Here is a 27561-nt window from a genome sequence, read left to right as displayed (position 1 = left end):
AGGATAATCCAGCGTGCCATCATCTTCAGTATGGTTCCTGCGTCTGCTCAGTGCTTCAGTTGCCCACTTTATTTCTGTATTCACTCTTTATTGTTCATTTAACTCTAAGTGCTGGGAGTTGTGTGGTGTGATCGGTTCTAGATTTGACCATGCCGTGGGGGCTGGTAGCCCAAAGCAGCATCCAGAGTGTGTACTTGGTATAGACGGGAATTTCTTGTTCCTCCTCTGTCCACACCCCAGAATGGTGTGCTGCTCGCAGTCACTAACTGTGGGCTGAATGGATAAACTGTACTTTATTTAGAAGGTGGATCTGCAGTAGTCTAGGGTCAGGGAAGCTTTCCTTGTCACAGTGACTTTTGAACTTAGATGTGAAAATGCACACAAAATATGCAGCTGAAAAGTGGGCAAGAGAATTCTAGGCAGAGGGAATGTCAGAAAGAACTGACACCAGATATGCTTACTTGACTAGTACCCAGATACTTATAACATGTTGATTCATAATAGCCCGTAATTGGAAACAAATGCCATTCCTCAGGTAAATGAAAAACATCTCGTTCTGTAGGAAAGAGTGGAACATTGCTTGGCCATCCACAGGTACATACTGCTGGCACATATAGCAATATGGGTAAATCTCAAAATCATTATGCTGAGAGGTGAAGGCAGACAGAAAAGACTGCAAACCACGCTGATCTGTTCATAGAAATTGAGAAAAGGCAGACTAATCTGTAGTAAGGTTAAGCAGGTCAGAGGTTTTCGGTATCCAGGGGCAACGTTACTCACTGGAGGGGCAGAGTCAAAGAGTGACAGGTATTGATTGCAGGGGTTGGGGCTATGTTGATTTATTCATTTATCAAAAGTAGTTGATCTGCGTCCTTGAGTGTATTTCACTTATTCTTAGTATTATTTGAAAAGCAGATGGAGAATTATCCCCCAACTTCAGGTTCATGTCTCAGATGCCTTCAGTAGTTAGGGCTGGATTGTGCTGAAGCCAGGAGTCTGGACCTCAGTCCATGGTGCTCAGGTGCATGGTAGGAATAGGAACCCCATAGTGAGCAGTCCCTGCTGCTTCCCAGGGTGTGTGGCATCGGGAAGCTGGCGTCAGGAGTGGATCTGGGACTTGAGCCCAGGCACTCCTGTGTGGGATGCAGGCACCCCACACATCATCTTAACTGCCGTACTGCTGTCCCGACGCCCTCCCTGAACCAGCAGTTTTAGAATAGAAACTACCCTTTGACGAAGTGAATTTTATTTTTTTTTAAAAGATTTATTTATTTATTTGAAAGAGTTACACAGAGAGGAGGGAGGGAGAGGGGAGAGAGAAGGAGGGAGAGAGGGAGGTAGAGAGGGTCAGTCTTCCATCCAATGGTTCACTCCCCAATTCGCCACAACGACTAGAGCTGCACCGATCCGAAGCCAGGAGTTTCTTCCGGATCTTCCATGTGGGTGCAGGGGCCCAAGGATTTGGGCCACCTTCTGCTTTCCCAGGCCTCAGCAGAGAGCTGGATTGGAAGTAGAGCAGCCGGGACTCAAACTGGCGCCCATATGGGATGCTGGTGCTTCAGGCCAGGGCATTAACCTGCTGTGCCACAGCACCGGCCCCAATGAAATGAATTTTAAAAAAGAGAAAAGCCATTTTATAGGGGAAGGAGTTTACAAAAAAACATGTCATCCGGATTTTATAAAGTATAACTCTTCAAATAAAAAATTCCCTGACTAATCCATACCTGAGTAAACACATTAAAATGACCTGCAATGACGTACATCAAATGGGAGAATCCTGGAACTAAGGAAGCCTAGAGGGAGGATTTTGCCTTTTGTCTCTGGAGATTTCCTTTTTTCATACACCGCTGTGTTTTCATGCCCTGTGTTAAAAACTTAAGAGCATTTGCCAGTGGGAAAAGGAAGGAAAAAAGGCGGAGCATATTTTGAAATAGCTGAGGCCAGAGCCTCGGCTGGGTCGCACAGTGCGTGCCCTCCGCTGTGGCCAGCCTTGCACGCACAGTGTCATGCACAGAGTTTATTCTTGGTTCATATTCTGTTTGCTTGATCAGACATAAAAGGTTATTGTTTTCTTTCTTACAGATTTCCCAGAGTCTGAGAAACTGACTTTGTTTATTGCAAACATGTGGCATGACATATTTCTCTCTCAATCAGTGATTAATAAAGCAATGCAGTTAGTAGCCCGGCAGCGAGCGAAAGGAGAGGTTCTGAACTGTTTGAGAGCTTTTCTCAATTGGGAAAAGGTGAGTTTTATTTTTCTCTTGTGACATATGTTCTTGTAGGTCTTACATAAATATTACTGTTTTTGTATTCATTCCTAGGCATTTTAAAGATATTCTTCATGGAATTAGATTTTATGCTAATTTATGACTGATGAAATCCATACATATGCTTAAAGGACTTGGAAGAGATATAAATTGATTCTGCAATAGGTACTTAGAGAAGTGAAAAAATTGGTATCTCAATTCTTTTCTATTAAATCTTTTCTGAATCTATTAATCTATATTTTTCTTTCTAGTAGATGGAATTGGTATTTGTTCTACATGTTTTGTTCTCATGTTGCCTTTTTATTTTTTAAGCATTAATATTTTAAAGTGATATTTAGATTGGTGTTCTTTTCTATTTTATTTAATGAGAACCAAGTGGACAGTGAGTAGTGCACATGCATTTCAGGGCAGATTTGAAATGGGCCATCTGTGTGCACAAGCCAGAGTCAGTTCCTCGGCAGGGGAGCTGGCTGCCTCCGGGGGGCCCTGCCTGTGTGCGCCACGCCTGCCCCTGCCTGCAGCTGGAGCCCTTCTTCTGCCTGTTTTGGGAATTTGATGATAAAACAAAGTACTTGCAAAGCAGCTGCTGGTTTCAGTAATTTTTTAAATGTCATATCAAGTAAAAATATAAAATAAAATCAAAGAAAAGTGCGAAATATTTAAGGAAAAAAATAGCATTGCACTACAAGACTTCCAACTGTTCTTTTTCAGAATTCAGCAGATCTGATAGACAAAAGTAAGGACATAGTAGAATTAAGTACAGACAGCAAATCTGAATGTAGATAGAATGTAGATAGGATTTTTTATATATATGGTGAATTACGAATTTGGCCACATGGAAACCACAATTTTTGGGAAGTAAAGATTAAGTTGTGTAGGGATAATTCAATAAAGTTAGACACTAATATCTTAAATCTTAAACTTTTAGTTAGAACTTGAGATGCACAGTCATGGGCAGTCTGGGAACAAGTAAAATATGAAAACTAAAGTCACAATCGTTTTTACAATTCAGCAAAAAGGAAAACCCTTCATACCAAATATCCTTAGTTTTTGGAAAACTTGTACTATTAAAAACACTTTTTCTTATTGTTAAGCAAATAATACATTTGGCTGATACTCATTTTCAAAATTAAAAATACAAAAAAGAATATAGAAAAAGATTTCAGTTTAAAAAGTAAGAAATACATAGGGGCCAGCACTGTGGCACAGCGGGTTAATGCCCTGGCCTGAAGTGCCGACATCACATATGGGCGCCAGTTCTAGTCCTGGCTGCTATGGCCTGGGAGAGCAGTGGAAGATGGCCCAAGTCCTTGGGCCCCTGCACTTACGTGGGAGACCCGGAAGAAGCTCCAGGCTTTGGATCGGCGCAGCTCCGGCCATCGTGGCCATCTGGGGAGTGAACCAGCGGATGGAAGACCTCTCTCACTGTCTCTACTTCTCTAACTCTGTTCCAAATAAATAAAATAAATCTGTAAAAGGTAATACATAGCATCAAGGAGAGAACAAACAAAAAACACTGTCTTACCAACAAAAATGGGTAACTCAGAGTCCAGATTAATGAGAAAAGGAGAAAAGCCAGAATATGGAAGATTCTGACTAGAAGACTTAGCAACAGTTACTGGATTAATGAACCCTAGAGCAACAGCTTTAGATGCCTAAGATGATTTCTTATCAAAATAAAAATGGTCAACTTTGGCTTTACATGTAGAATGCTTGAACAGACCAGTTGGTAATTAACATAAAAGATGTTGATGCTTACTATATAACAAAAGGCAAATATAAGTTCCAGCTACATTTTGTCTGATTCTTAACTACTTTTTTTTTTTTTTTTTTATTTGACAGGTAGAGTTATAGACAGTGAGAGAGACAGAGAGAAAGGTCTTCCTTCCATTGGTTCATTCCCCAAATGGCCGCCACGGCGCCAATCTGAAGCCAGGAGCCAGGTACTTCTTCCTGGTCTCCTATGCAGGTGCAGGGCCATCCTCCACTGCCCTCCCGGGCCACAGCAGAGAGCTGGACTGGAAGAGGAACAACCGGGCCTAGAACTCGGTGCCCATATGGGATGCCGGCACTGCAGGCGGAGGATTAACCAAGTGAGCCATGGCGCCGGCCCCAAGAACCAAGTATTTTTAATCTTTTTTTTTGTAAATTAATTTATTTATTTGAAAGAGTTACACAGAGAAGGAGAGAGAGAGAGAGAGGTCTTCCATCCGCTGGTTCAGTCCCCAGTTGGCCACAATGGCCAGAGCTGTGCAGATCCGAAGCCAGGAGCTTCCTCTGGGTCTCCCATGCGGGTGCAGGAGCCCAAGCACTTGGGCCATCTTCTGCTGCTTTCCCAGGCCATAGCAGAGGGCTGGATTGGAAGTGGAGCCTGTGGGTCTTGCACCGGCGCCCATATGGGATGCCAGCACTGCAGGCTGCGGGCTTACCCACTACGCCACAGCGCTGGCCCCTGAAATCTGTTTCATCTTAAGAACACATTAAAACCCAGCCCCCTCCCCTCACTCCGCCATGGGTTCACCGCTGTGTAGTAGGCTAAGTCTCCACCTGCAGCACCAGCATCCCATGTGGGTGCTGGGTTGTGTCCCTGCTGCTCCTCTTCCAATCCAGCTCTCTGCTATGGCCTGGGACAGCAGTGGAAGATGGCCTGAGTGCTTGGGCCCTGTACTCGCATGGGAGAGCCAGAAGAAGCTGCAGCTGTTGCAGTCATCTGGGGAGTGAACAAGCAGATGGAAGAGTTTAAAATCTTAAAAAAAAAGAAAGAAAGCCCCTGTCTTTGTTAAATTATAAAACTCAATAAAAGTAATAGCACAAGAATGGAAAAAGTTTCAATGAGACACTTAAAAGTAAAAGTTATAACAGATTTCACTAACATATCAAAGAATATTACTTTGTAACCACAGCTTTCCCCAATAGAACAAAGAAGGTTCAAAATCAGAAAAGTTATACAGTTAAGCCCCAGGACGTTATTTCTAGAATTGAAAATAGAGGGATGTTTATTAAATATAATACCACGAGTTAACAAAAAATAAGTAGTGTATATTATCTCAAGTGCAAATTATTTAGCGCTTTAGTCTTTAAAATCAGGAATTTCTTACTACTAGCATGGCAGGAAGTGTTTCCCTCAGGTGACCTCTTTAGGGTGGTATTTCCTGCTAGTTTTGTGAAAAGATTTTCTAACATTCTTAAGGGTCTTCTGTATGTAATGTCAGCTGCCATTCTGTCCATACGGTCATCCATAGTTAGCAGTAACCCAGATGGCTATCAACAGGTGATTTGATAAACAGTGGTGTGTCTATATAATGGTAACTGGTCAGCAGTGAAAAAGCATGTTCAAGCTAGCGATACATGGAGTGGAAAGGATGCATTCCATTATACACAGGTGCGAGAGAAGCCAGACGTAACAGTCCGGTACTGTCTCATTCAGTTTTATGAATTTTCAGGAAAAGCCAGCTGTCTTCCAGTGTCAGAAAGATGATAGGATTAAAAGAATTTTTAATGGCTTCAGCTTTTTTGTTGTTTTTGTTTATTTGAAAGCAGAGTGACAGAGAGAGAGAGATTCCATCTACTGGTTCACTCCCCAGATGGCTGTACCTGGCTGGGGTTAGGCCAGGCTGAAGCCAGGAACTGGCAGCTCCATCTGTACTGCCCACATGTGGGCAGGGACCAAGCACTTGGGCTATCCCCTGCTTTCCCTGGCACATCAGTTGGGAGCTGGAAGTAGACAGCCCAGGATGGCAGCTGGTACTCCAAGTATGGGATTCTGGCATCATGAGGGGCAGCTTAACCTGCTGTACCCCAACACCAGCCAATAACTTTTTTATTACAGCTAGCTTTAATACTTCAGTTCTTTATTGGCTGGATGCAGCTACCTTTTTTCTACCTGATTGGATCCTGTTCCTGCCTGTAGTTAGTTTACCTGGTCTCTCAACTTCCATTCCATGATCATTTTATGGTAAGTATTAGGACTAACATACACCTGGTTCCTTATCCAAAATACAGCTGCTTCAAATACCAATTTTTTAATTAAATGATTGTTTATCTGATGATTATTATACTCTGAGTTTACCAACACTAGATGTATTGTATTTGAGACTCCCATTTTTTTTTTTATTTTCTAGAATGCTCCTGTAGATGTGGGGTTTATGGTCTCAAAGCTACTTTTGACTATACAGCTATGTCCAAAAACAGAATTTCAGTCCAGTGAGAAATTTGGTGAGGACTTAAATGACCACACTTGGGAGTACATATTTGCCATTGACCTGCTCTGCTGCCACCAGAAGTGGATTTGGACGCATGATAACATCATAAGGTAGCCATTTCACTAGCTTCAGACAAAGAGGCATCGTTTGCATTCTAAGACAGTTTACTGAATGCTGAATTGCAATTTGAATCATTTTTAAGTATGTGAAGCATCTGAAATATTTATAGATGATTGTTTTATAAAACTACTCTTAAAATACCTGCATCCCTATTGTATTCCCTTGATTTGTTTTTCTGTAGTGCCTCTTCCTACTTTGCATTGTATTCTGTTAGGATGATCTCTCCCCAGTAGCAGTGAGTCTTAGGGTAAGGAGACGAGTTCTGTGGTGTAGCCCCATCATGTAGACTGGTGCTCACACAGGGAGGCACCCCACAGGTATGGGGTGAATGAAATGTCATAGCTGTTACTTTAACATACAGATACTCTGAAAAAACCGAAAGAAGGAGAAATCCTCAAAATTATCAGGTTAACAGCTCTGTCACCTGGGAAAGATGTAAGCCTGCTACTCTCAGGCATCCTTGTATGTAAGGCGTTAACTTCTCTTTCTGCATCTGTAATTCTGGCCCTAGCTATGTCCCACTCTAGGAGAATGGGCAAGATTGTCTTCCAAATCGTTTTCTTGTGGAACCCAGACTTAGAAAGGCTGAATTGAGGGCTTTTCTGACATCACAGAGTATTCACCACAGAGTTGCTGGTCCCTGGCACAGAGGTACTGAAGACTGTTCTGTGGCAGTTCCTGTGTGCGGGATCCAGCTGTACACAGGACGCTCCGTCCCCCACCCCGACAGCAGGAGGCACCTGCCAGTCAGGCGGTAGGGAGGCGAGCAGTTTTCGTCCATGTGTGTAGTGAGGCACAGCAGTGTGAAGACACACGGCTGTCAGCGCACCTCTGTGTGTTGCTGTGGAAAGGTAAGTGGCAGTTTGCCACTAGATAGCAAAGTGGCAGAAAGTCTGTCCAGTGCCTGCTGTAGAGGTGTGAGGGCCTTGTCTCACTGGCTCCATAGGAGTCCAGGGCAGGTGTCCTCCCCCAGTGACAGATGAGGAGACCAGGGCTGGTGCCTGTCAGTGTGGCCTTGTCCGTAGTACCCCACTGGTGGTGACAACAGGGTTGAATGTCAGGGCCTTGGCCTGAGCAACTGCAGAAGACCCTGCCTTCTCGCTTGGCACGTACGGGCTCTTACCATGCAGTTTTACATGCATAGAGATGGAGAAGTATCCAGAAAGAAAGCCCAAATGCCAAGAGTAGTAATTGTGTAAGCTGGGTTATTTGGAGTGCTTTTGATTTCCTTTTTGTTTGTCTGCATTTAACTTTTCTAGTGATATATCATGAATGCCATGTAAGAAGCAAATGTGTTTTTGGTAAAAGAGAAAGAACAAAAAAGCAAAAAGGTATTGAGGCTCTCTTCAGCTAGGAGAAAGTGTCTGTTCTTCTACCTAAAGTGTGGTTTGATTCTTGAAATTCCAGTTGCCCTCTGCCTCAGCTCTTCCTAAACACACAACTCTCTGTCTGTGACCCTCCCAGGCAACTGTGGGCTTCTGTAACCGGGGCTTCCCAGCTCCTGAGGGTCCACGGAAACACAGACTCCACCACGTCCTCGTTCCCTGACAGTGGGAATGCTGTGCAGATCCTTGTAGAAGCAGTGAAAACAGCATGTGTGGGTGTTTGTAGCTGTTGTAAGCCAGGAGAGTGCAGATGGTTGGTTGGTTGGAGCAGATGGGAGCGTTCAGTGTCGGGTCTCAGCGGCTACCCCTCCCCCCGTCTTGGGGGCCGTTCCTCAGGTCAGTGACCAGCACACATCCTCTCATGTGTTTTCTAGTAAGGAGCTGTGGCCTGTCATGGATAAGTGGATCAAGCACAGAAAAGGACATGCGAACATCGCACACACTCCTGATGTCATCATAGCATCAGTCCTGCGGCTCATAGGTAAGTCGTTGGTTTTTTAAAATCTGCCTTCAGACTTCGTGTTTTACCTGTCCTTGTCACAGATTAATTGTTCATGTTAGTGCATGTTGTTCTGAACTCTTGTTTCCCGCATGCTAATATTAATCCACTTGCATACCAGGAGACATAGTGGCTGTTGCCTCGTTTACTTTGCAAAATAAGGATTATCTTCACACCCCCGACCACAGTTTTTCAGACTTGCCCAGTAAGGATCACTTCAGTGAATTTCAGAAATCACTGTTTAAAATGAGCTATGGGGACGGCGCCACGGCTCACTAGGCTAATCCTCCACCTAGCGGCGCCGGCACACCAGGTTCTAGTCCCGGTTGGGGCGCTGGATTCTGTCCCGGTTGCCCCTCTTCCAGGCCAGCTCTCTGCTGTGGCCCGGGAGTGCAGTGGAGGATGGCCCAAGTGCTTGGGCCCTGCACCCCATGGGAGACCAGGAAAAGCACCTGGCTCCTGCCTTCGGATCAGTGCGGTGCGCCGGCCGCAGCGTGCCGGCCGCGGTGGCCGTTGGAGGGTGAACCAACGGCAAAGGAAGACCTTTCTCTCTGTCTCTCTTTCTCACTGTCCATTCTGCCTGTCAAAAAATAAAAAATAAAAAAATAAATAAAAAAAATAAAAACGAGCTATGGATTCTGCTCAGTCTCCCATCTAAGGAAGATGCAGTGGCCATTTGCTCTCATACGCCTTTCCTGTCACCTACAGATCTTTATTTTTACTTTTTTTTTTTTTTTTTGCTCTGCCACATCTGACACGCTGCTGTCCAGGCTGTGCAGGATTACCGGGGATAAGCTCTGCTGGTGGACGGCAGGCTGTGCTGAGTGTGCGCTGACTTCTCCGTCTGCAGCGTGTTCTTTGCCTCTGGGGGACCCAGCACCAGGCTCATCTCATTGCTGGGTTGTGGCCCTTGAGCTACCTGAAGATAGTTATCCTGACCTTTAAGTATCTTCGGATTTGAGTTGATGAAAACTTACAAGCTAGTCTTATAAATAGATCAGAGGAAATGTGTCTCTGCCAAGTTCGTTACTGTAACAGCAAATCCTCGTTCCTGCCCGGTGTGCACCTCACCTGCACGTAGCTGTGCTGTGCTCAGGTTCTGCCCAAAGCGTGGTTACAAGGTAGACACCCAATTTCGTTGCAAATAACCAAAAATACACTTGGAATTAAGTTACCCATCAAGACAGAACCAAGTGATCATTGCTAAAGACTGTGGGGATTCAGAAGATAGGTTGAGAGGTGAACAGAGCTACATAAGTGGGAGTGATGAGCTATGCTTGCTGGGGCAGATAACACAGAACGGTTTCCGTCTGCATCCGGGGTGTGCAGCATTAGCACACAGGAGTGTTGGTGACGCCGTCTCGTGTTCTCCGGTGTTCTCTGTGTATCTGGACGCTGTAGTTCCAGTACCAGCGTCTCATGAACTGAGAAGAAATGTCCAGACTTTTGATTAATGCATTCGCAATTATAAAATCTAGAGAAGCTAAAAAATTAGGAGAGATGTTTTACATTTCTAAATATAATAGTGCCAGCATCCCATATGGGTACCAGTTGAAGTCCTGGCTGCTCCACTCTGATCCAGCTCACAGCCAGTGTGCCTGGAACATCATTAGAGGATGGCCCAAATGCTTGGGTCCCTGCCACCCATGTGGGAGACAAAGATGGGGTTCTAAACTGTCTCAGCCTAGACCAGCCCTGATGGTGGTGCCATTTGCCAGTGAATCAGCAGGTGGAAGGTGTCTGTCTCTCCCTCTCCCTCTCCCTCTCTCTCTGAAACTCTGTTTTTCAAATAAATCTTTTAAAAAAACAATTTGGTTACAAAAAAATACGTGAAAAATCACTAGACCAAAAGTATCTGTACTAAAGACTGGAAAGTGAGGCCTACCTTGAGAGTCTTTGTGAGTGAGTGGCCTTCCTCTGTACTTCCGGTGCTTGGATGTTTGTTGGTCATTTGTGTTTCCTGTTGTGAGGGCTGTCTGTTCAGGTCCTTTGCCCATTTCTTAACAGGATTTGTTGTTTTGTTGAGTTTTTTCAGTTCCTGATATATTCTGGATATTAACCTTTGCCAGATAAGTAGCTTAGAAGTATTTCCTCCCGTTCTGTTGCCGTCTCTACTTATTGTTTCCTTTGCTCTGCAGGAGCTTCTGACTTGATAGAGTCCGACTGGATCAGTTTTGTGTATGTTGCCTGTGCTTTGGGACTGTGTCCAAGAGGTCATGCCCTGCACCAATTTCTTGAAGTGTCTCCTATGTTTTCTTTTAGCGGTTTCATAGATTCCGCTCTTAATTAAGGTCCTTGATCTGTCTTCAGTGGATTTTTTGTTTATCATGTGAGGTAGGCATCTGAATCCATTCTTGTAGTTTTGCTAGCTCCACCTATTAAAAAGACTATCATTTCTCCAGTGTGTGCTCTTGGCACCTTTGTCAAAAATCAGTTGGCTGCATGTGTTTGAACTAATTTCTGGGCTCTCTAGTCTGTTCTTTTGATTTATGTGTTAGTTTTTATGTCAGTGCTGTGCTGTTTTAATTACCACAGTTTTGTTGTGTGTTTTAAAATCATATTATGAAGGCATTGTGATCCCTCCAGCTTGATTTTTTTTAAATTTATTTTTATATTTATTTGCTCAGGATGGTTTTGGCTGTTCTGGGTCTTTTGTGATTCATGTGAATTTTATTATTTTTTTTCTAATTCTATCAAAAATGCCATTGGTGTTTTGATAAGGATTGTATTTAATCTGTAGATTGCTTTAGCTAGTATAGACATTTTTATCTGATTGGGTTACTTTAAAAGTCTTATGCTCCAGATCAGAAAGTTTTTCTTCTAGTTGGTCTGTTCTGTGTTTGAAGCTCTTGATTGTGTGTGTGGTTTCACTCATTGGGGTTTTCAGCTCCAGAATTTGTTTGCTTCTTTTTAATGATTCCTGTCTCTTTATCAAATTTCTCGTTAGTGCCATCTATTACTATCCTTACTTCTTTTTTTTTTTTTTTATTTTTTATTTTTTTTTTTTTTTTTATTTTTTGACAGGCAGAGTGGACAGTGAGAGAGAGAGAGACAGAGAGAAAGGTCTTCCTTTTTGCCGTTGGTTCACCCTCCAATGGCCGCCGCGGCCGGCGCGCTGCGGCCGGCGCACCGCGCTGATCCGATGGCAGGAGCCAGGAGCCAGGTGCTTTTCCTGGTCTCCCATGGGGTGCAGGGCCCAAGCACCTGGGCCATCCTCCACTGCACTCCCTGGCCACAGCAGAGGGCTGGCCTGGAAGAGGGGCAACCGGGACAGAATCCGGCGCCCCGACCGGGACTAGAACCCGGTGTGCCGGCGCCGCTAGGCGGAGGATTAGCCTAGTGAGCCGCGGCGCCGGCCTATCCTTACTTCTTTAAACCATCTGTGTTCTCCTGCATCTCACTGAGTTTCTTCGGGATCCCTGTCTGTTGGGTTCTTTTCAGGTATCTCCTTCAGCTTGCAGCTGTTTCTGGGGAACTGTGTGTCCTTGCTGAGGTGCCCTGCATCCCCGCGCTGAAGGGTGCAGTCCGGCATAGCAGTTCTCTCTGTGGAGTGTGCGCACCGTGGTCTGCTGCTCTGCCCTTGTTCTAGTTGAGCCCAGAATGTGACCTCTGAGACTTCCTCAGTGCTCATCAGGTCAGCAGAATGTGACCTCTGAGACTTCCTCGGTGCTCATCAGGTCAGCAGCGTCTGAGAGCCACGGCTGTCCAGACTGTGCCGTCTGTGGAGTCAGTCAGACGGCTTTGAGGTGGACATGACTTCCAAGGGCGTGCGTTTCAGTCCCCAGAGAATTGAGTGTCCGTCACCCTAGGATTAGTGGTGGCGCCAGCCATGTTTCTGGTGCTTTGGGACACCCAGGGGGTTGTCCCCTTGTTCTGCCAGGCAAGTGTGAGGGATTCTGGGGCTTGTGGCCCCAGTAACTGTGGACTTCAAACTCTAATGTGGGTGGGACGTTCCAGGTCTTGCTATGTGGGCATGACTAACGCTGGGGCCTACAGCACTGGGAGCCCGAGTCCCAGCACTGGGAGATGTTTAGGGGACCCGATCCCAGGCCCATGAGGGAACACAGGTTGTGCTGCAGACCATGCACTGAGTGGTGTGGGTCTAGAGTGGCAAGTGGGGTGGCTCTTCCCTGGAGACCTGCGGGCTGTGTTCTGGTGACTGCGGGTACAGCACTGGTCGTCACAGTCCTGGAGCCGCAGGAGGCAGGGGCCTCTGTGCCTGGGCTCACAGGGTGGACGCCGGTTTTGCTGGGGAGCGGTCACTGGCAGTCACAGGCCTGAAGCAGAGGAATGCAGGTAGGGCCTTCTAGATCCTCTGGGTAAGAGCGAGCTACTCCAGGGGTTGTAGCACAGTATCACAGTCTCAAAGTTACAGCGCACGGGGGCTCCCTCAGTGCCCGCTGGGCACGCAAGGGGATGCTGGGGCTTGTTCTCTGCCCCTGACCCCCAGTACCTTTTGCTAAGAGCTACAGCAGCGGCTTCCTCGGACCAGCTCCTCTGGGCATGCGTACGGGCTGTTGCTGCCAACCAGCCTCAGGAAGCCAACGGCCATCCCTGCATCCACACAGAACAAGCAGGCGTGGCTGCAGAGCCTTGTACAGAACTGCACAGCGTGATTCAGAGGGGCCTGCTCTCCGTCCTGGCTGTCTCGGGGGGCTTCTGACAGTGGTGGAGCCGCTGGCTGCTGCCTAGGACAGAAGGAGTTTGGCAGCTTCTCGGCCGCAGCTTGGTTCTGGCACTTTAGGAGCAGGGAGAGGCGATGTGGCTTCTTCTGCAGCAGACTTGTCCCTCGGACCTGTCAGCCCTCTGGCCTGGACTGGAAGTCGGTGAGGACTGTGGCAGCCCCCGTGGGAGGGCGTCTGCAGCAGTGGCGGGTGTCCCAGCACTGCTTCCCTCTTTCCAGCAAGGGGTCCCCTGGCAGGGAACGGGAGGGAGAGCGCCTCTCGCTCTCTCCCGTCCTTCAGTCTCTCCATGCGGTTTGCGGGTCTCCTCACCCCCTCACCGATGCTTCCTCAGGCAGCCGCCTCACTTCTTGGACTTTCTGGAATGCTCCTGCAAGAGGTATCCACAGCCGGAGCGCCGGGCGCGGTGTGCGCGGTGTGCGCAGTGTGCGCAGCCCCTGTGTGCTGGCTCTGTGGGTCTGCGCCGTCTGCAGCTCCGTTCCCGCTTTCCTGAGACTTTCCCCCCTAGAGCACGGGTCTTTCCTCTCTGGCTGAGGGTGGGTGCAGCCGTTTTGATTCCCCCAATTTGTCTTTATTTTTAATTCCAAATTTTGCAGTGTTCTAATTAATGAGATTTTTATTCCATGGGAAGTGAAGCAAGGTTGCCGTCGGACAGTGTAGTGTTATTGAGTGCTGAACTGAGGTGTGGACATTGCTATTAGCAGTGGTCATGTGTGTGACCCATGCTAACAACATACGTTAAAAACTATTCTGTGCAATGCTTGAGTTGCTCTAGATTCGTAAACACGGAGGAGTGGTGCATTTGCAGAGTTGAAGCCTTGTGTGAGTTCATGCAGTGGGGAGGTAACTCAGCCAGGCCAGACACTGCCCACCACCAGATCTAGGGGCCATGAAATCCTGAGTACGTGGCCCACCGGGTGTCAGCTGGGACCAGGAGCTGGGGCATCGTCACCTTACCTGACAGTTTCTGTAGATCAGGCTGTGGGTGCCGGCACTGGGCAGTCCTGTGCATTCTCTCATCAAGTGTTTCAGCTTTTCTTGGGAATCGTCTCAGCTCACCCTGGCCGTGACCAGTCTGCCCCAACGCTAGGATGAGAACTCCAGGGTCTCGGTCCTGCTGAGGCTCCCTTCCCAGCAGGCATTGCTGGGGTGTAGGTTATCTGGGACGCTGAGCGTGGCTCTGCATGGCCCTGGACTCCCTCGCCTCCCTTCTGTGGGACTTTTCTTCCCATCTAACAGATCTGTCCATCGTCCTTGTCAGATCTTCTGTCCATCAGCCTTGTCAGATCATCTGTCCATCGTCCTTGTCAGATCTTCTGTCCATCAGCCTTGTCAGATCATCTGTCCATCGTCCTTGTCAGATCTTCTGTCCATCAGCCTTGTCAGATCATCTGTCCATCGTCCTTGTCAGATCATCTGTCCATCAGCCTTGTCAGATCTTCTGTCCATCGTCCTTGTCAGATCATCTGTCCATCAGCCTTGTCAGATCTTCTGTCCATCGTCCTTGTCAGATCTTCTGTCCATCAGCCTTGTCAGATCTTCTGTCCATCAGCCTTGTCAGATCCTCTGTCCATCGTTCTTGTCAGATCTTCTGTCCATCGTCCTTGTCAGATCTTCTGTCCATCAGCCTTGTCAGATCCTCTGTCCATCGTCCTTGTCAGATCTTCTGTCCATCAGCCTTGTCAGATCATCTGTCCATCGTCCTTGTCAGATCTTCTGTCCATCAGCCTTGTCAGATCTTCTGTCCATCAGCCTTGTCAGATCCTCTGTCCATCGTCCTTGTCAGATCATCTGTCCATTATCCTTTTCAGATCTTACAAGTGGTCATGACCTGAGGTTTCTCCTCTCTGAAGTTGATTCCTTTTCATTCTCATCAGAAGGCTGCCAGAGGGTCATCCAGATACTTAGAAAGTCACCATGGATCAGGAATTACCATACATTCTTCAATCAGTAATCATTTACTAATGCCTACTGCGTTTCACAGCGTTCAGGATGTGTGAGCACCGGGCTGGTCTCCAAGGGGGGCAGTAGTGAAGGCCACTAAAGGCCTGCTGCACGCCCTGCCGGCACCCACGAGAGCCCAGTACAGATCCCAGCTACACTGCCTCCTCTGCAGCTCCCTGCTGATGTGCCTGGGAACCAGCCAGGCTGGCCCAAGTGCTTAGGACCCTGCACCCGTGTGGGAGACCTGGATGGGGTCCAAGGCTACTGACTTTGGCGTGATCCAGCCTTGGCCATTGTGGCCATTTGGGGAGTGAACCAGTGGATGGAAGATACCTCTCTCTGTCTCTGTCTCTCTTTCTCCCCCCCACCACTTCCCTTCTCCCCTCCCCAACCCACCCCACCCCTGTCTCTATCGCTATCTCTGTATCTCCTTGTGTAACTCTTTTGAATAAGTAAATCTTTAGAAAAAAAAGAAATTACTTAGGTACTCAGTCCCTCAGTTTCTCCATGCTCGACGTCGAGTCACGGCTCATGAACGAGATTCCCGTTTATCCAGGAGCATGTTCGTGGTGCCGAGAGAGAGCCGAAGCACAGAGAACAATGTAGCATTGTCAGGAAGGCACATCTAGAGTGTCTTCTGGAATGTCGTCGTCTTTAAGGAACGCGTCAGACTTGAAGACTGCTTTGAGGGAGGGAGTGGGATCCCACGTAGGAGCAGGCTCGCACCCACAGGGGTCCTTTGGAGTAGAGGAAGGGTGCAGCTGCATGAACCAGAGGAGGGACGCCCTGGTTGCTGTCGCCTTTCTTAGGTGGAATTGCCTTCTTTGGTTGCCCGTGCCTTGGCAGTGAGGAATGAGGCCTGTCCAGAGAGGTGCCACGCCGTGGCCCCTGCTCAGGGTATGGTGGCTTGCTGTGCTGTTGCTTGTGCATCAGTCCACGTGGGAGCGTTGGGAAGGAGCACAGAGCTCAGCGTTGCTGTCCAGGGAAGCTGTGGCTGCGCTTGACAACTGCCTGGCTGTCATCACAGCTGTCCCAGGCGTTAGACCCAAGCCCTGCGTTTGGCAGCACGACCATCTCAGATCTGAAGTGTTAGCCTAGTGGAGCAGATTCCATTTGTCCTGCTGGAATCTTTCTCAGTTCCACTCATGATGATGTGACTTCACTGGGGAAACAGCACAGCGTGTGTTGTGTGGGTGTGGTGAGTTCTCAGGAAGTCAGGGATGGAGGGGCCGCTGGCCACGCCTCCTCTTGTACAAATGGTGCTTTGCTAAGTCTGGATGCCTTACCATTTAACCCGTTTCCACTTACATCCATTTTAATTTAAGTTCAGAACTTTTAGGCTTACGATACATAATGTTATAAGAAAAAAATTAACATGGAACCAAATGCTGTTTTCATTTTGTTCTGCTTTGTTTCTCCTAGGGCGTTTGGGCCAGTTGGGTTTGAAGGAAGGATTCCCATCTGCTGTGAAAAATATTAGTTCCGTTATCGGGATGTTCATACAGCATGCTCAGGATGAAGGTAAAACTGAGTTTATTAAAATTGCTTGTAAATCCTTTGCATTTCGCTTCTTAAACTTTTTCTTTTGAGTCCTGACTGTGCCACGCCCTGAGCTTCCCCTGCTCCTCGTAGACAGCGATGTGAGCCGCGTCTTCCACAGCATCTGAGCGTGTGCGTGAGTGTCGCGTCCTTGCTTGTGTATTTGGGGCCCAGTTCACGCTGTGGGCCGGTGCTTCTCCAAGGCAGAGGGTGCCCCCCTGTCTCCCTGGTGCAGACATTCAGTCTCAGAAACAGCTGGGCCCCTGGGTGGAGTTGTGGCGCGAGGACCGAGTGGGGTTGCCCGTGTGAAGCGGCCTGGGTGTTCCCGAGCCGGAGCTTCAGGGGGAGAGCTGGAAACCTGCGTGCCGGTCCTCGCGGCAGATCCCCGTTCTCACGTGCTGCAGAGCACGCAGTTTTTGTCTTGCTCTTCTGTGGAAGAGCTTAACTCAGAGAACCCTTTGAAGTAATGAACCTGGCTTCTGTTTTGACTTACACAATCAGAGAATGTGTGGTGACACAGGCTCTTATCAGACATGCACGAAGTGACAGCTTAAGTGCTGTGTGGCACTGCGGATGATCTTCCTGTGATGGGTTCCTTGTCTTCGCCTTTCCCTGGGAGGCTTGCAAGGCTGAGCCGAAGGGGGCAGCTTTTGACGTGAGGAGAGCTGCCGCGCGCTGCAGGCTGAGAGCCGCACGGCGGGGTGTGCAGGGAGGGGTGCGGGGGCGCCGCACGCGGGGCCTGCTCTGTGCTGCTGTCTGTCTGTGGTTAAAGGGGAAGTCATGGGTAAAGCTGCTGTTTGTTGGATGTGTGGGTTTTGGTGGTGGTGGGCGGTTTCTTGGGTTTTGTCTTCCTTTTTTTTTACTTCTTTAGATACAAGCTGAGCATCCCTAGCTCAAAACCCGGAACTCCGAGCGCCACAGCTCTGGTGGCTCGGCGCACACCACTCTGTCATGCAGAAAGTTCTGTGAATAGGGTGCAGCCTTACCTTCAGCTTGAGATAGGATACGGCGACGTGAATCACGACTGACTCTCCTGTTTAGACTTGGGTCTTGTCCCTGCGCGTCGCACTGTGCATACACAGTATTCCAGATTCCAGCCAGGGCTGCTCGGAGTGGTGCTGCTGTGCCCTGCTGAGCCGCTGCCGCTCCGAGAACGGGAGTCTGTAGTTCGGAAACGGCTCCAGCTGAGGGCCTCACCTGTGCACCTCGTCCCTCCACAGTGCACCGCTATGTCCTCCTGGGCCTGTGACTGGCTGTGCGAGTGTGCGAGGGGACAGGCGCGATTGTCCTTTCCTGACCTTTTCATTCTCCAGTGTGTGTATAAACCCCACAGGATAGCAGTAGAGTCACCTGGTTAACAGATGCTTTGGGATCCGCCCCTTCCTAAAACCTGTGTCTCGGGAGCTTGCTTCTTCAAGAACTGCCCAGGAAAGCTCGGTGTGGGCGTGGGGTCCCGAGCCAGGTGGGCCCTCCCTGAGCCTCAGACCCACGTCCTCAGCCCACAGCCGGCACGGGAACAGCAGTGAGCCACCGCAGGCCTTGTCTCCTCTTCTTTCGCACACCAGCCTGAAGTGGGCTTTTTTGTTGCGGGATTTTTCTTTAAAATTTAATTTTCCCTGTATTTGAATTGTGTTTGATAGATTATAACATTAAAACTTTAAGTAAATATTTTCCTGTCTGCTGACCGACGTGAAAATTCTTTTCAGATATACCGTGGGGTGTACAGTTAGCAGCTGTCTACGCACTTTGTGACCTGAGTCCCAGCAATCCGGCGGAAATAGCCAAGATCCTGGACGCCTGGCGGAGAGAGGCTTCCAGCAGCATCCCGTCTGCGGTCGCCAGCTACCTGGAGGAGGTCAGCTCCCTGAGCGCAGAGGGGCTCGGCTGAGCGCGGCGTGGCTGCGGTGAGAAGTGCCTTGACTCGGAGCAGACGTCCGCGCTCTCGGAAAGCACACCGAGGAGCAGAGAACAAAGACGGGAATCGGAATCGGTAGCACGGCAGGAGGCACTCTGCCCGCTCGCCAGGAGACAGGAGACACAAGCGGTTGCCCCGTTTCTCCCTAAATGCATTTCCTGTACGGCTGTTGTGATCCTGTGATGTATGGGTTGTGTTGTGTCTTGGTCAAACGAAAACTTGAACTTCGCCCTTTTTTTGCTGCAGAAAGTGTCCTTTTAGTGGCTTTTTTAAATTGAGTGCTGTTTTATAATGAACTTAACAGTAAAACATGATTTGGTTCCTGAGCTATTTTTGGACTTTGTGTGCAGATGAGTAACTAGGACAAAGGTAATCGGCTCACGAAACATCCAGGAGTCTTCCGCTGTCTCACTGGAAACGGGTGGCAGCCACGTCTCCCGAGGTGTCGTATCCGCCAGAGCAGAGCGCGGCGTCCTGCGGGCCCTCTGCTGCGCTGCCTTCTGTCTCCCAGGCCCCTCCGGACATGTAGCCGTCAGGCAGCGGAGCCCGGGGCGCATGCTCCCGGAGGGAGGGCTTCGTGCCAGCAGCGGGCGCGGGGCGCGTGCCGTGTACATAGGGACAGTGCTATGTATGATGTGTCTCACATTGGATGATGTTCCACTTTGGGAATTTTAGTATTTGTATATAGAAACTGGGTTTAATAACTCACCGTGATTCTGATTTGTCTTATATTCATCATTTCTTAAAACTCTTGTATGTGTTTTTTATAATAAAAAATAAAAGTAAGCCACGCACATTCCTGTTGATTGGTGAGGTGTGAGCTCTGCCGTCGGCACAGACGGAGGAGTGGCGCTTCCTGCGGTGGCGGCTCTGCCGCGACATGGGAGCCACCCAGAGCCGGCGCCCAGCCAGCTCCGAGCGCTCAGAGCTGCCCTTTGGGGTAGCAGGTACCGGATGACAGCGTTTTCTTTAATTGCAGTAACTGACTTAGAGGCGACTGCACCGCCCCTTCAGCTCTCCCGGCGTAGTCACTCTGCCCGCGTGTTCTCCCCCCAGGTGCCTTGCCGGGAACAGGTGGTCAGCAAGGCAGGGGAGAGCCGGAACAGGAGGCACCCCATGGGCGTGGTGGCCGCAAGCCTGGTGGATGAGGCGGAGCAGGCGTGGAGCATTGCAGGGCCGGCTCCAGCTGTGTGGTCGCTGGCAGAGGGCAGTCCCGGGGCAGGCACTGTCGTGGGAGCCTCGTGGCCGGAACACTGGGCCCATCCCCCGGAGGTCGGGTTGGACAGCACACTGCTGACCACTGTCCAGACATGGGGGGAGGGGCGTCCGTGCTCTGGACACAGGAGATGGCAGTTCCCTGGGCTGTTCCCCGAGAAAAGGATGGAGGGAGAGACTGGGGAGGCTGCAGCGGCGGTGGAGACCAGCAGAGGGGGGTGCATGGAGCCACCTGGGAGGTGGGAGGTGGTGCTGCCCTGTGGCCTGAGCGAGAGCAAGAGGACTCGGGGACCCACACACGGTGTGCTGGGAGCAACCCCAGACCCCGTGCCTCCCATTCGGGACTAGGGAACAGGGAACATTCAAGAGCCAGAGGACTCGGGGACCCGCGCACGGTGTGCTGGGAGCAACCCCAGACCCCGTGCCTCCCACTCGGGGCTAGGGAACGGGGAGACATTCAAGAGCCAGAGGACTCGGGGACCCGCGCACGGTGTGCTGGGAGCAACCACAGACCCCATGCCTCCCACTCGGGGCTAGGGAACAGGGAGACATTCAAGAGCCAGAGGACTCGGGGACCTGCGCACGGTGTGCTGGGAGCAACCACAGACCCCGTGCCTCCCACTCGGGGCTAGGGAACGGGAGACATTCAAGAGCGAGGTGTCAGAAAACTACACGGGAAACTCAAGATGGGGCAGAGGCCGGGAGCTGACAGTGCACGGAGGCTGTGTGCAAGGCCGGCGTTTGACAGGCGGCTAAGACGCCGCGGGGACTCGGCACCCCATCTCAGAGTGCCTGGGTTCGCGTCCCACCCCTGCCCTGGTTCTGTGCGCCTGGGAGGCAGCAGGTGAGGCTCCCACCCGGGAGACCAGGCTGAGTTCCTGCTGTGGCTTCTGCCGGGCCCAGTTCTGCTCCCTGGGCGTTATTCGGGGGCCTGAAACCGCGGATGAGATAACCTGTTTGTTTCTCTGCATTTCAAATAAGTGAATGTACATCATTAAAAAAAAAAAAAAAAAAAGTGTGTGGAGAGAAAAATAACTCCCAGCCCCTCTTGGCTGCTGTGGGAGTGCGAGGAGCAGACAGCCCGCGGCGCGGGGGGCTGAGCAGCGGGAACCTGAGTCAGGTGCAGGGGGCTCTGTGTGATGAGGGGCTGGCTTGGAGTTGGGTCAGGATGAGGGCCTGGGGACGAGAAGAGCAGGGACCGTCTGCTGGCAGAGTGGGCCTGCCCAGAAAGGGGTCAGGTGCATCTGTACGGAGGGGGGACCATGCCCTGACGTTCCCTGCGCTCAGCGGGTGTCGGGTTTGCTCGTCTGCACCGCTCCACGTTGGGTCCCACAGGGAGCAGCCCTGAAGTGGCCTGTGGTGCTGTCGCCTCCACCTTCGAGCTTCTGTTAGTTTCTGGAAGCCAAGCCGGATACTGTGGCAGATTCTTCTCATTGGAGCAAAATGCTGCGTATGGGAGAAAACGAACGAACCCTTGAACCTGGAGTTGGGTGGGGCTTGATTCTGCGCAGCCGCGCTGGTGCTGGGTCCCGGGAGCCTGGTGGGCAGTGAGGGAGCCTGGTGGGCAGTGAGGGAGCCCTAGGGAGGGGCCGGGCAGGCGGTGCAATGCAGCGGCGGTTCTCTGGCTGTGCCTGCTCGGGGGTGATGCGGAGGAGGTGTGATGGCGGGGTGGGGCGCTCCTGACACCGGATCCCTCTCGCCCTCAGTATGCACCTGCTGAGCGAAGTCAGCCTGTAGGCGATAGTGAGGGTGCTCTGTGAACGTTGTGTCCTGTGGCCGGCAGAGGGCACTGCAGGCTCGCCCAGAGCGGGCAGCCGCAGGGCCGTCGCCCGGGGCTGCCTGCTGGCCTGCAGGCACCGTCCATCGCACTCAGCCTGGTTGCTGGGCTCCGTTCTAGGAAGCGGTGAGGGTGGGAGGGGAGCCGAGCGTGAGGCTGGTGCTTTTGGAGAGCGGTTCCGAAAGGAATAAACCGCAGCAAATGGTTTAGCTGTTCCCGGCAAACTCCGGGGCATCTGAAATATTCCTAAATCAATGCTTTGACCAAAAAAAAAAAAAAAGGGACGGGGTGAGGGGTCCAGGTGGGAACTGGCGGTGGCAGAGCGACCGTGGGCAGGCCACGCTAAGCAGCAAAGCCCTTAGCTCGGCCGGCTGCCCACATGAACGTCCCGCGTTGCCAGACAACAGCCATGCCTTGAAGACTTCGCCCTGTGAGTGGGGCTCAGAGCCGTGAACCTCACTAACCCGTTTCCTCCGATGCGGCCCACGCGTCGATGGGGAATGGTCAGGAACTTGCGGGAGGGCGCTGGGAAAGTCAGCCGTGGGCTCCCCTGTTCCGTTGACCTGGCGCTCTGCGGGCCGCCGACGGGGCGGTCCTCTTCCTGCCCCTTCTGCTTCTGCAGAATCCCGCGTCTCCATCTTAACACACGGGGTTGTGTGGCTTCGCGAGCAGCCCTGCGCAGTTGGTGAGCACAGACAAGTGCCGGTAACAGACAAGACTCACGAGTGAAGGGCTGCTGGGGGGAGCGGTGCCTTTGTTGGATGCCGGGCTCTGCTGTGGGATCTCGGGCAGGCTGGGCCCCAGCCACCCCCGCTGTGCAGCCTCCTCCGGGGATGCTGGTGTCTGGGAATCCGAAGTCCACAAAGCACGAATGGAGCACTGCAGTGTGTGTCCGGCTATGGGCGGGACAGGGGAGGCACCCACACGCATCTCCCAGGTGAGTCGCCACCCCAGGCCTACGCGAGGGAGTGGAGCGGGAATGTGCACCACCTGTGGGGCCCGATCCCCCCAGGGCACCAGGAGCGTGGACAAGGCAACGGACATTCTCATTCAAGGACGGTCATTGTAAACCTGGCCCACAGACGAAGCTGCCGGGAGTGTGGCTCCCTACTCATTCCTGCCAAATTTCTAAACAGATGAGAAACGGAAGGAAATAGCGCTCTGATGAGAATTTCCAGAACCAGCAAACTGCCCGCGGCCAGACGCACAGAGCTTGTGCGTGTGTTTATCACGCTGAGAATACATGAAGCCTGTTCAACATTTTTCAAAAGATTTATGTATTTGAAAGGTAGAGTTTCAGAGAGGGAGAGTGAGAGGCAGAGAGAGAGGTCTTCCATCCATTGGTTCACTCCCCAGATGGCCACAATGGCCAGGGCTGGGCCAGCCTGAATTCAGAAGCCAAGAACTTCATCCGGGTCTCTCAGGTGGGTACAACTGCCCAAGCACTTGGGCCATCCTCTGCTGTTTTTCCAGGGGCATTAGCATAGAGCTGGATCGGAAGCAGAGCAGCCGGGACTTGAACCAGTGCCTATACGAGATGCCGGCACTGCAGGTAACAGCTTAACCTGCTGCGCCACAGCACTGACCTCAGTGTGCTTAACATTTGGGAAGAAATACGAGAATATGAAAGTGTGACACAGAAATCAGAGATTGTGAGAAGGTGCCAGACTAACGGAATAGAACTTCTAAAGACAGAAAGAGGTGCATACACGGGTATACAGACAGCCAAGGGAGAAGATTAGAGCAGACTAGCTGCAAACAGTGAGAGAATTTGTATAAGATCGCGCAAAGCTCAGAGAATCGAATGGCAGAAAATGGGAGGTAGGAGATAAGGGAATGAAGAAAATCCCACAAAAACGCTGCTCTTGCTAACTCAAGATGTATAAGCCACCAAATCAATCTCCATAAATAAATCAGAGCTGAGATTAAAAAAACTTAAGTGAAGTAAACTCTAGAAAAGACGGTAGCCTCTGCTGAGCAAGGAGAGGCTCCTAACCTTCTTGGTGTCGATGCAAGAGAAAAAATGTCTGCGGAGATGGGGATGAGGAGCAAGCAGCAGGATTCTGAGAACTTTACACAGCAAGTTAGCCGCTGCCTGTGACCCAGCAGCCCATACGGCACCGTGTGATCCAGCAGCCCATACGGCACCATGTGATCCAGCAGCCCATACGGTACTGTGTGATCCAGCAGCCCATACGGCACCATGTGATCCAGCAGCCCATACGGCACCGTGTGATCCAGCAGCCCATACGGCACCGTGTGATCCAGCAGCCCATACGGCACCGGCCCACGTCCCGGCTGCTCCACCTCCGATCCAGCTCTTGCTAATGGCCTGGAAAAGCAACAGAAGGTGGCCCAAGTGCCATCCCTTCTACCCACGTGAAAGACCAAGATGAAACACCTGGCTTCAGTTGCAACCATTTAGGGGGTGAACCAGTGGATGGAAGACCTCTGTCTCTCCTTCCCTTTCTAAGTCTTTCAAAGAGAGAGAGAGAGAGAGAGAGAGAGAGAGAGAGAGAGAGAGAAAGGAAGGGAGGGAGGAAGGGAGAGAGAAGGCTTATCACCCCGAGTCACTCCTGACACTCAGCTGCCGAGGGCTGGCACGAGCAAGGGTCCTGAGAATCCTCCTCCCCCAACACTCTGCAGCGCTCAGCTGCCCGTGGCTGTGTGCGGGGCAGGAGAGTGCAGGAGCCCTCTGAGGTTCCCCCCAGAGATCTCTGTAGATGCCCCAAAGCCCAGGGTGTGACTGGAGGGCAAGCAGAAATCCCAGCTCTTACAGAGCTCCCTCGTGGTTTGGAAAACGGGTGATTTGGGTGGACTGAAGACGTTTTGAGAATCTTGCTAGTGCTCAGACCCCAAGCACTGTAGAAGAGAATTCCTGAGCCCACTTAGGCTAATAGTGCATGAATCAAAGCTAAACTCCCCCAGAGCTCAAACCCAGCCTGTCTACAGGACAGTCTACCCAGTCATGCCAGGACAGCGGCCCATGCAGGAAGGGGCGTGCCCCCTCTAGAGGGGAACAGGTGCACCTCAGTGTCTGTTACTGTTCTGATGTCTCACAGGAAGGAGGGAAAATGCCAGTAGACGTGGACCCACAGACGGCTCAGATATTGTAATTATTTGCCAGGACTAGAAATAAACTAAGCGATCTATTGGAAAAAGAATGGAGTACTTATGGAATGGTGAATTTCAGTAGAGAAAAACTATAAAGGTGAATTATGTAGAAATTCTAGAAATGAGAAATACACTATTAGGAATAAATATTTTATTGACTTTAATAGAGTGACTCAGGAGAGGAAACAATCAATGAACCGGAGGAGAGGCTAACAGAAATTTCGCATTTGAATTGAAATACAAAAAGAAAAAAAACCTAATGAAACTAAAGAAAAACAAATAAGAGGAGACTGTCTTAATTTGCGAGACAATATCAAATACTCCAATATATGTGTAACGGGGATGCAAGAAAGAGAAAAGAAAAAAGAAAGCATCAGTGTTTAATGACAGTTTTGCTGAGAAAGGTCTAAAGTTGACGCGAGGCATCAACCCACAGGTTCAGACCTCTCAGAAGGCGTGAGTCAGGGAAACACAAACTGCCGACGTGCGTGATAGCTGACTGCTTAGAACCAAACCTGAAGAGCGTACGAGCCGGAACAAACAGAGACATCCCATGCACCGAAGAATGAGTGGAAGTGTAATTATCGACTTCTCAAAGACATATTAGTGGCATGCAGAAGACAATGGAAAGACTTATTTTAAATATTGAGAAGTCATATGAGAGTATCATGTGTGTGTACATGTGTGCACACACACATGTATACACAGTCCACCTAGAATCCCATATCCTGTGAAAGTGCCTTCAGAATGAAGGTCAGCCAATCCCTGAATGGCAGGTGTTGTACAGTTTTATTCCTGAAATGAAAACCTTGCAGGAAGAGAGGCAGACATTGGAAACCAGAAGTCATGGACGGGCGTGGGGAGGAGGGAGCCCGGTGTCACTAGTGGAGGGAGGCACGGGGCATGGTCGCAGCGCTGCATCTGCTCTGTCTTGGCCGTGTCGAGGTCGAGGTCCTGGGTCCGAGACTGCACCGTGACTTGGGCACTGTGGTCACTGGAATAGACCGAGTAAAGGACATTTGGTGCCTCCGCAGTGCTCAGAATTGCATGTGAATCAACCGTTACTCATTTTAAAAATGAAGCCACGATACATGCAGTTTCAAAAGAGAAAAGCCAAGAGAATTTCTCTCCATTTTACCTTTCCTACAAGAAATACTGAAAGAATGTCCTCAGGTCGAAGAAGAATGCCCCAGATTCAGCCCTGACTCTGTGGAAGTCATGAAGAGCCCCGAAGGGCACACACGTGTGCCGTGGACGTGCGTGTGAGGGTGTGTGCTTGCTTCGTCACTCTCGCTCTTCTTTTGCCTCTCAAATAAACTTTAAAAAAAAAAACCACCTTGATCACTAATACTGTCCATATGAAATCAATTAAATGGTAAAAGATCTTGGAGGCAAACAAGGATTTCATAGGAGATGAAAGACAACCTCATAAAGCAAAAGTTGATAAATTAGACTTTATCAAGATAAAAAAATGTTCATCACAAAACATTATCACTAAAATGGACAAGTCACAGACTGTGCGGGTATATTCATAAGCAAAGAATTTGTATCCAGAATAGATTAGCACCCCTAAAACTTGAATAAAAGGAGATGATGCATTTTTGTTTCTGAAGACTTATTAGACAGTCAGAGTTACAGAGAGAGGGAGAGACAGAGAGAGTCTTCCATCCCCTGGTTCACTCCCCAGATGGCCACAACAGCCAGAGCTGAGGCAGGCCCAACAGGAGTAGGAGCTTCCTCTGGGCCTCCCACGTGAGTGGCAGGGGCCCCACACTGGGCCATCTTCTGCTTTTCCCAGCCACGTCAGCAGGGAGCTGGATCAGAAGTGGGGCAGCCAGGACGTGAGCGGGCGCCCCTGTGGGATGCTGGTGTCGCAGGTGGCGGCTTCACCAGCTACACCACGACGCTGGCCCCAGTCATGCGACTTTGGAAGTGACAAAGGCAGACAGGCAGTTTGCCAGAGGACAGAAACCATGAGTCAGCACACGAATACCTGCTTCCCCTCCTTAGTCACCGAGAAGGGCACAGGGAAATGCATGAGCCACAGCACCCAGAATGAGCGCACACCAGTGTGTCCCCAGAGGCCTTTTTAAAGACTTTGATAGTCACGGTTGGGCTGTTAACAGAATGGCTAAGCAATGCTCTGTTCTCACGCCTGCATGTACTCACAGTGCAAAGGAGTGGATGGCTGCTACGCGGGGTGTACAGGGAGTCTCGGGAGCCATCAGCTGACAGGGAGGAGCCCACACCAGAGCCCTCGTGACGCGGGAGATGCACACGTGTAGAATCTGCGGAGACCCGCGTGTAGCGGCAGGGCCTGGCTGGGGCGGCGGCGGGCTCAGCTCGGAGAATGGAAGCTCTGAGCACTTGCACGTGCGTGAGTTGTACTGCAGACAAGTGTGCGTCGTTCTGTTACCCCCCGGGGCTGAGGACACGCGTGGAACCTCAGTGGCCCTCGGGGCTGCCTTCACGAGGAGATTCCGGGGGCAAAGAGCTAACCTTGGAAGCTGCCCTAGAACCAGTCCCGGGCTGAGTGCCTGGGGCCCTGCCATGCACACCCTGCATGCCCCGCCTCCAGGGGCTCTCCTGGCTCCTAGGTTAGGGTTAGGGTTAGGGTTATGGTTAGGGTTAGGGTTGGGGTTGGGGTTGGGGTTAGGGTTAGGGTTAGGTTTAGGGCAGTGAGCCCAGCGGCCTGACTGCTCTCTGGAGACAGAAACCGTGGTCACCCCAAGGGAGCTGTAGAAGGACGGGAATCCTGCCAGGCTGGCTAACTTGGTGAGTCAGCTTGGCCGGGCTCTGGGGGCCGGTTGTCTGGTCAACGAGGGGCTACAGGGGGCTGGGAGGGTGCAATCAGTCCCCAGCAAGGCATGCCCCTCCTCGGGGATGTGGGAGGGCCCGGGCC

The 27561-nt window shown here is 50.5% G+C and overlaps 1 protein-coding gene across 1 annotated transcript in view; it reads left to right on the top strand.

Moving 5' to 3' along the window:
- The window catches only part of ICE1 (interactor of little elongation complex ELL subunit 1), a 61318-nt gene extending 41971 nt beyond the window's left edge, over positions 1-19347 (top strand). The window contains exons 15-19 of the mRNA XM_008251200.3: positions 2083-2243; positions 6389-6579; positions 8349-8455; positions 16522-16620; positions 18345-19347. Coding sequence (XP_008249422.3) covers positions 2083-2243; positions 6389-6579; positions 8349-8455; positions 16522-16620; positions 18345-18526 — 740 coding nt within the window. The 3' untranslated portion in view covers positions 18527-19347. The remainder of the gene's footprint in view (positions 1-2082; positions 2244-6388; positions 6580-8348; positions 8456-16521; positions 16621-18344) is intronic.
- The last annotated feature ends 8214 nt before the right edge of the window (positions 19348-27561 follow it).

The sequence above is a fragment of the Oryctolagus cuniculus genome, chromosome 14 (assembly GCF_964237555.1).
Source record: "Oryctolagus cuniculus chromosome 14, mOryCun1.1, whole genome shotgun sequence".
Taxonomy (NCBI): Eukaryota; Metazoa; Chordata; class Mammalia; order Lagomorpha; family Leporidae; genus Oryctolagus; species Oryctolagus cuniculus.
The sequence above is the reverse complement of the archived record's forward strand: the minus strand, read 5'-3'. Positions and strand labels throughout refer to the sequence as shown.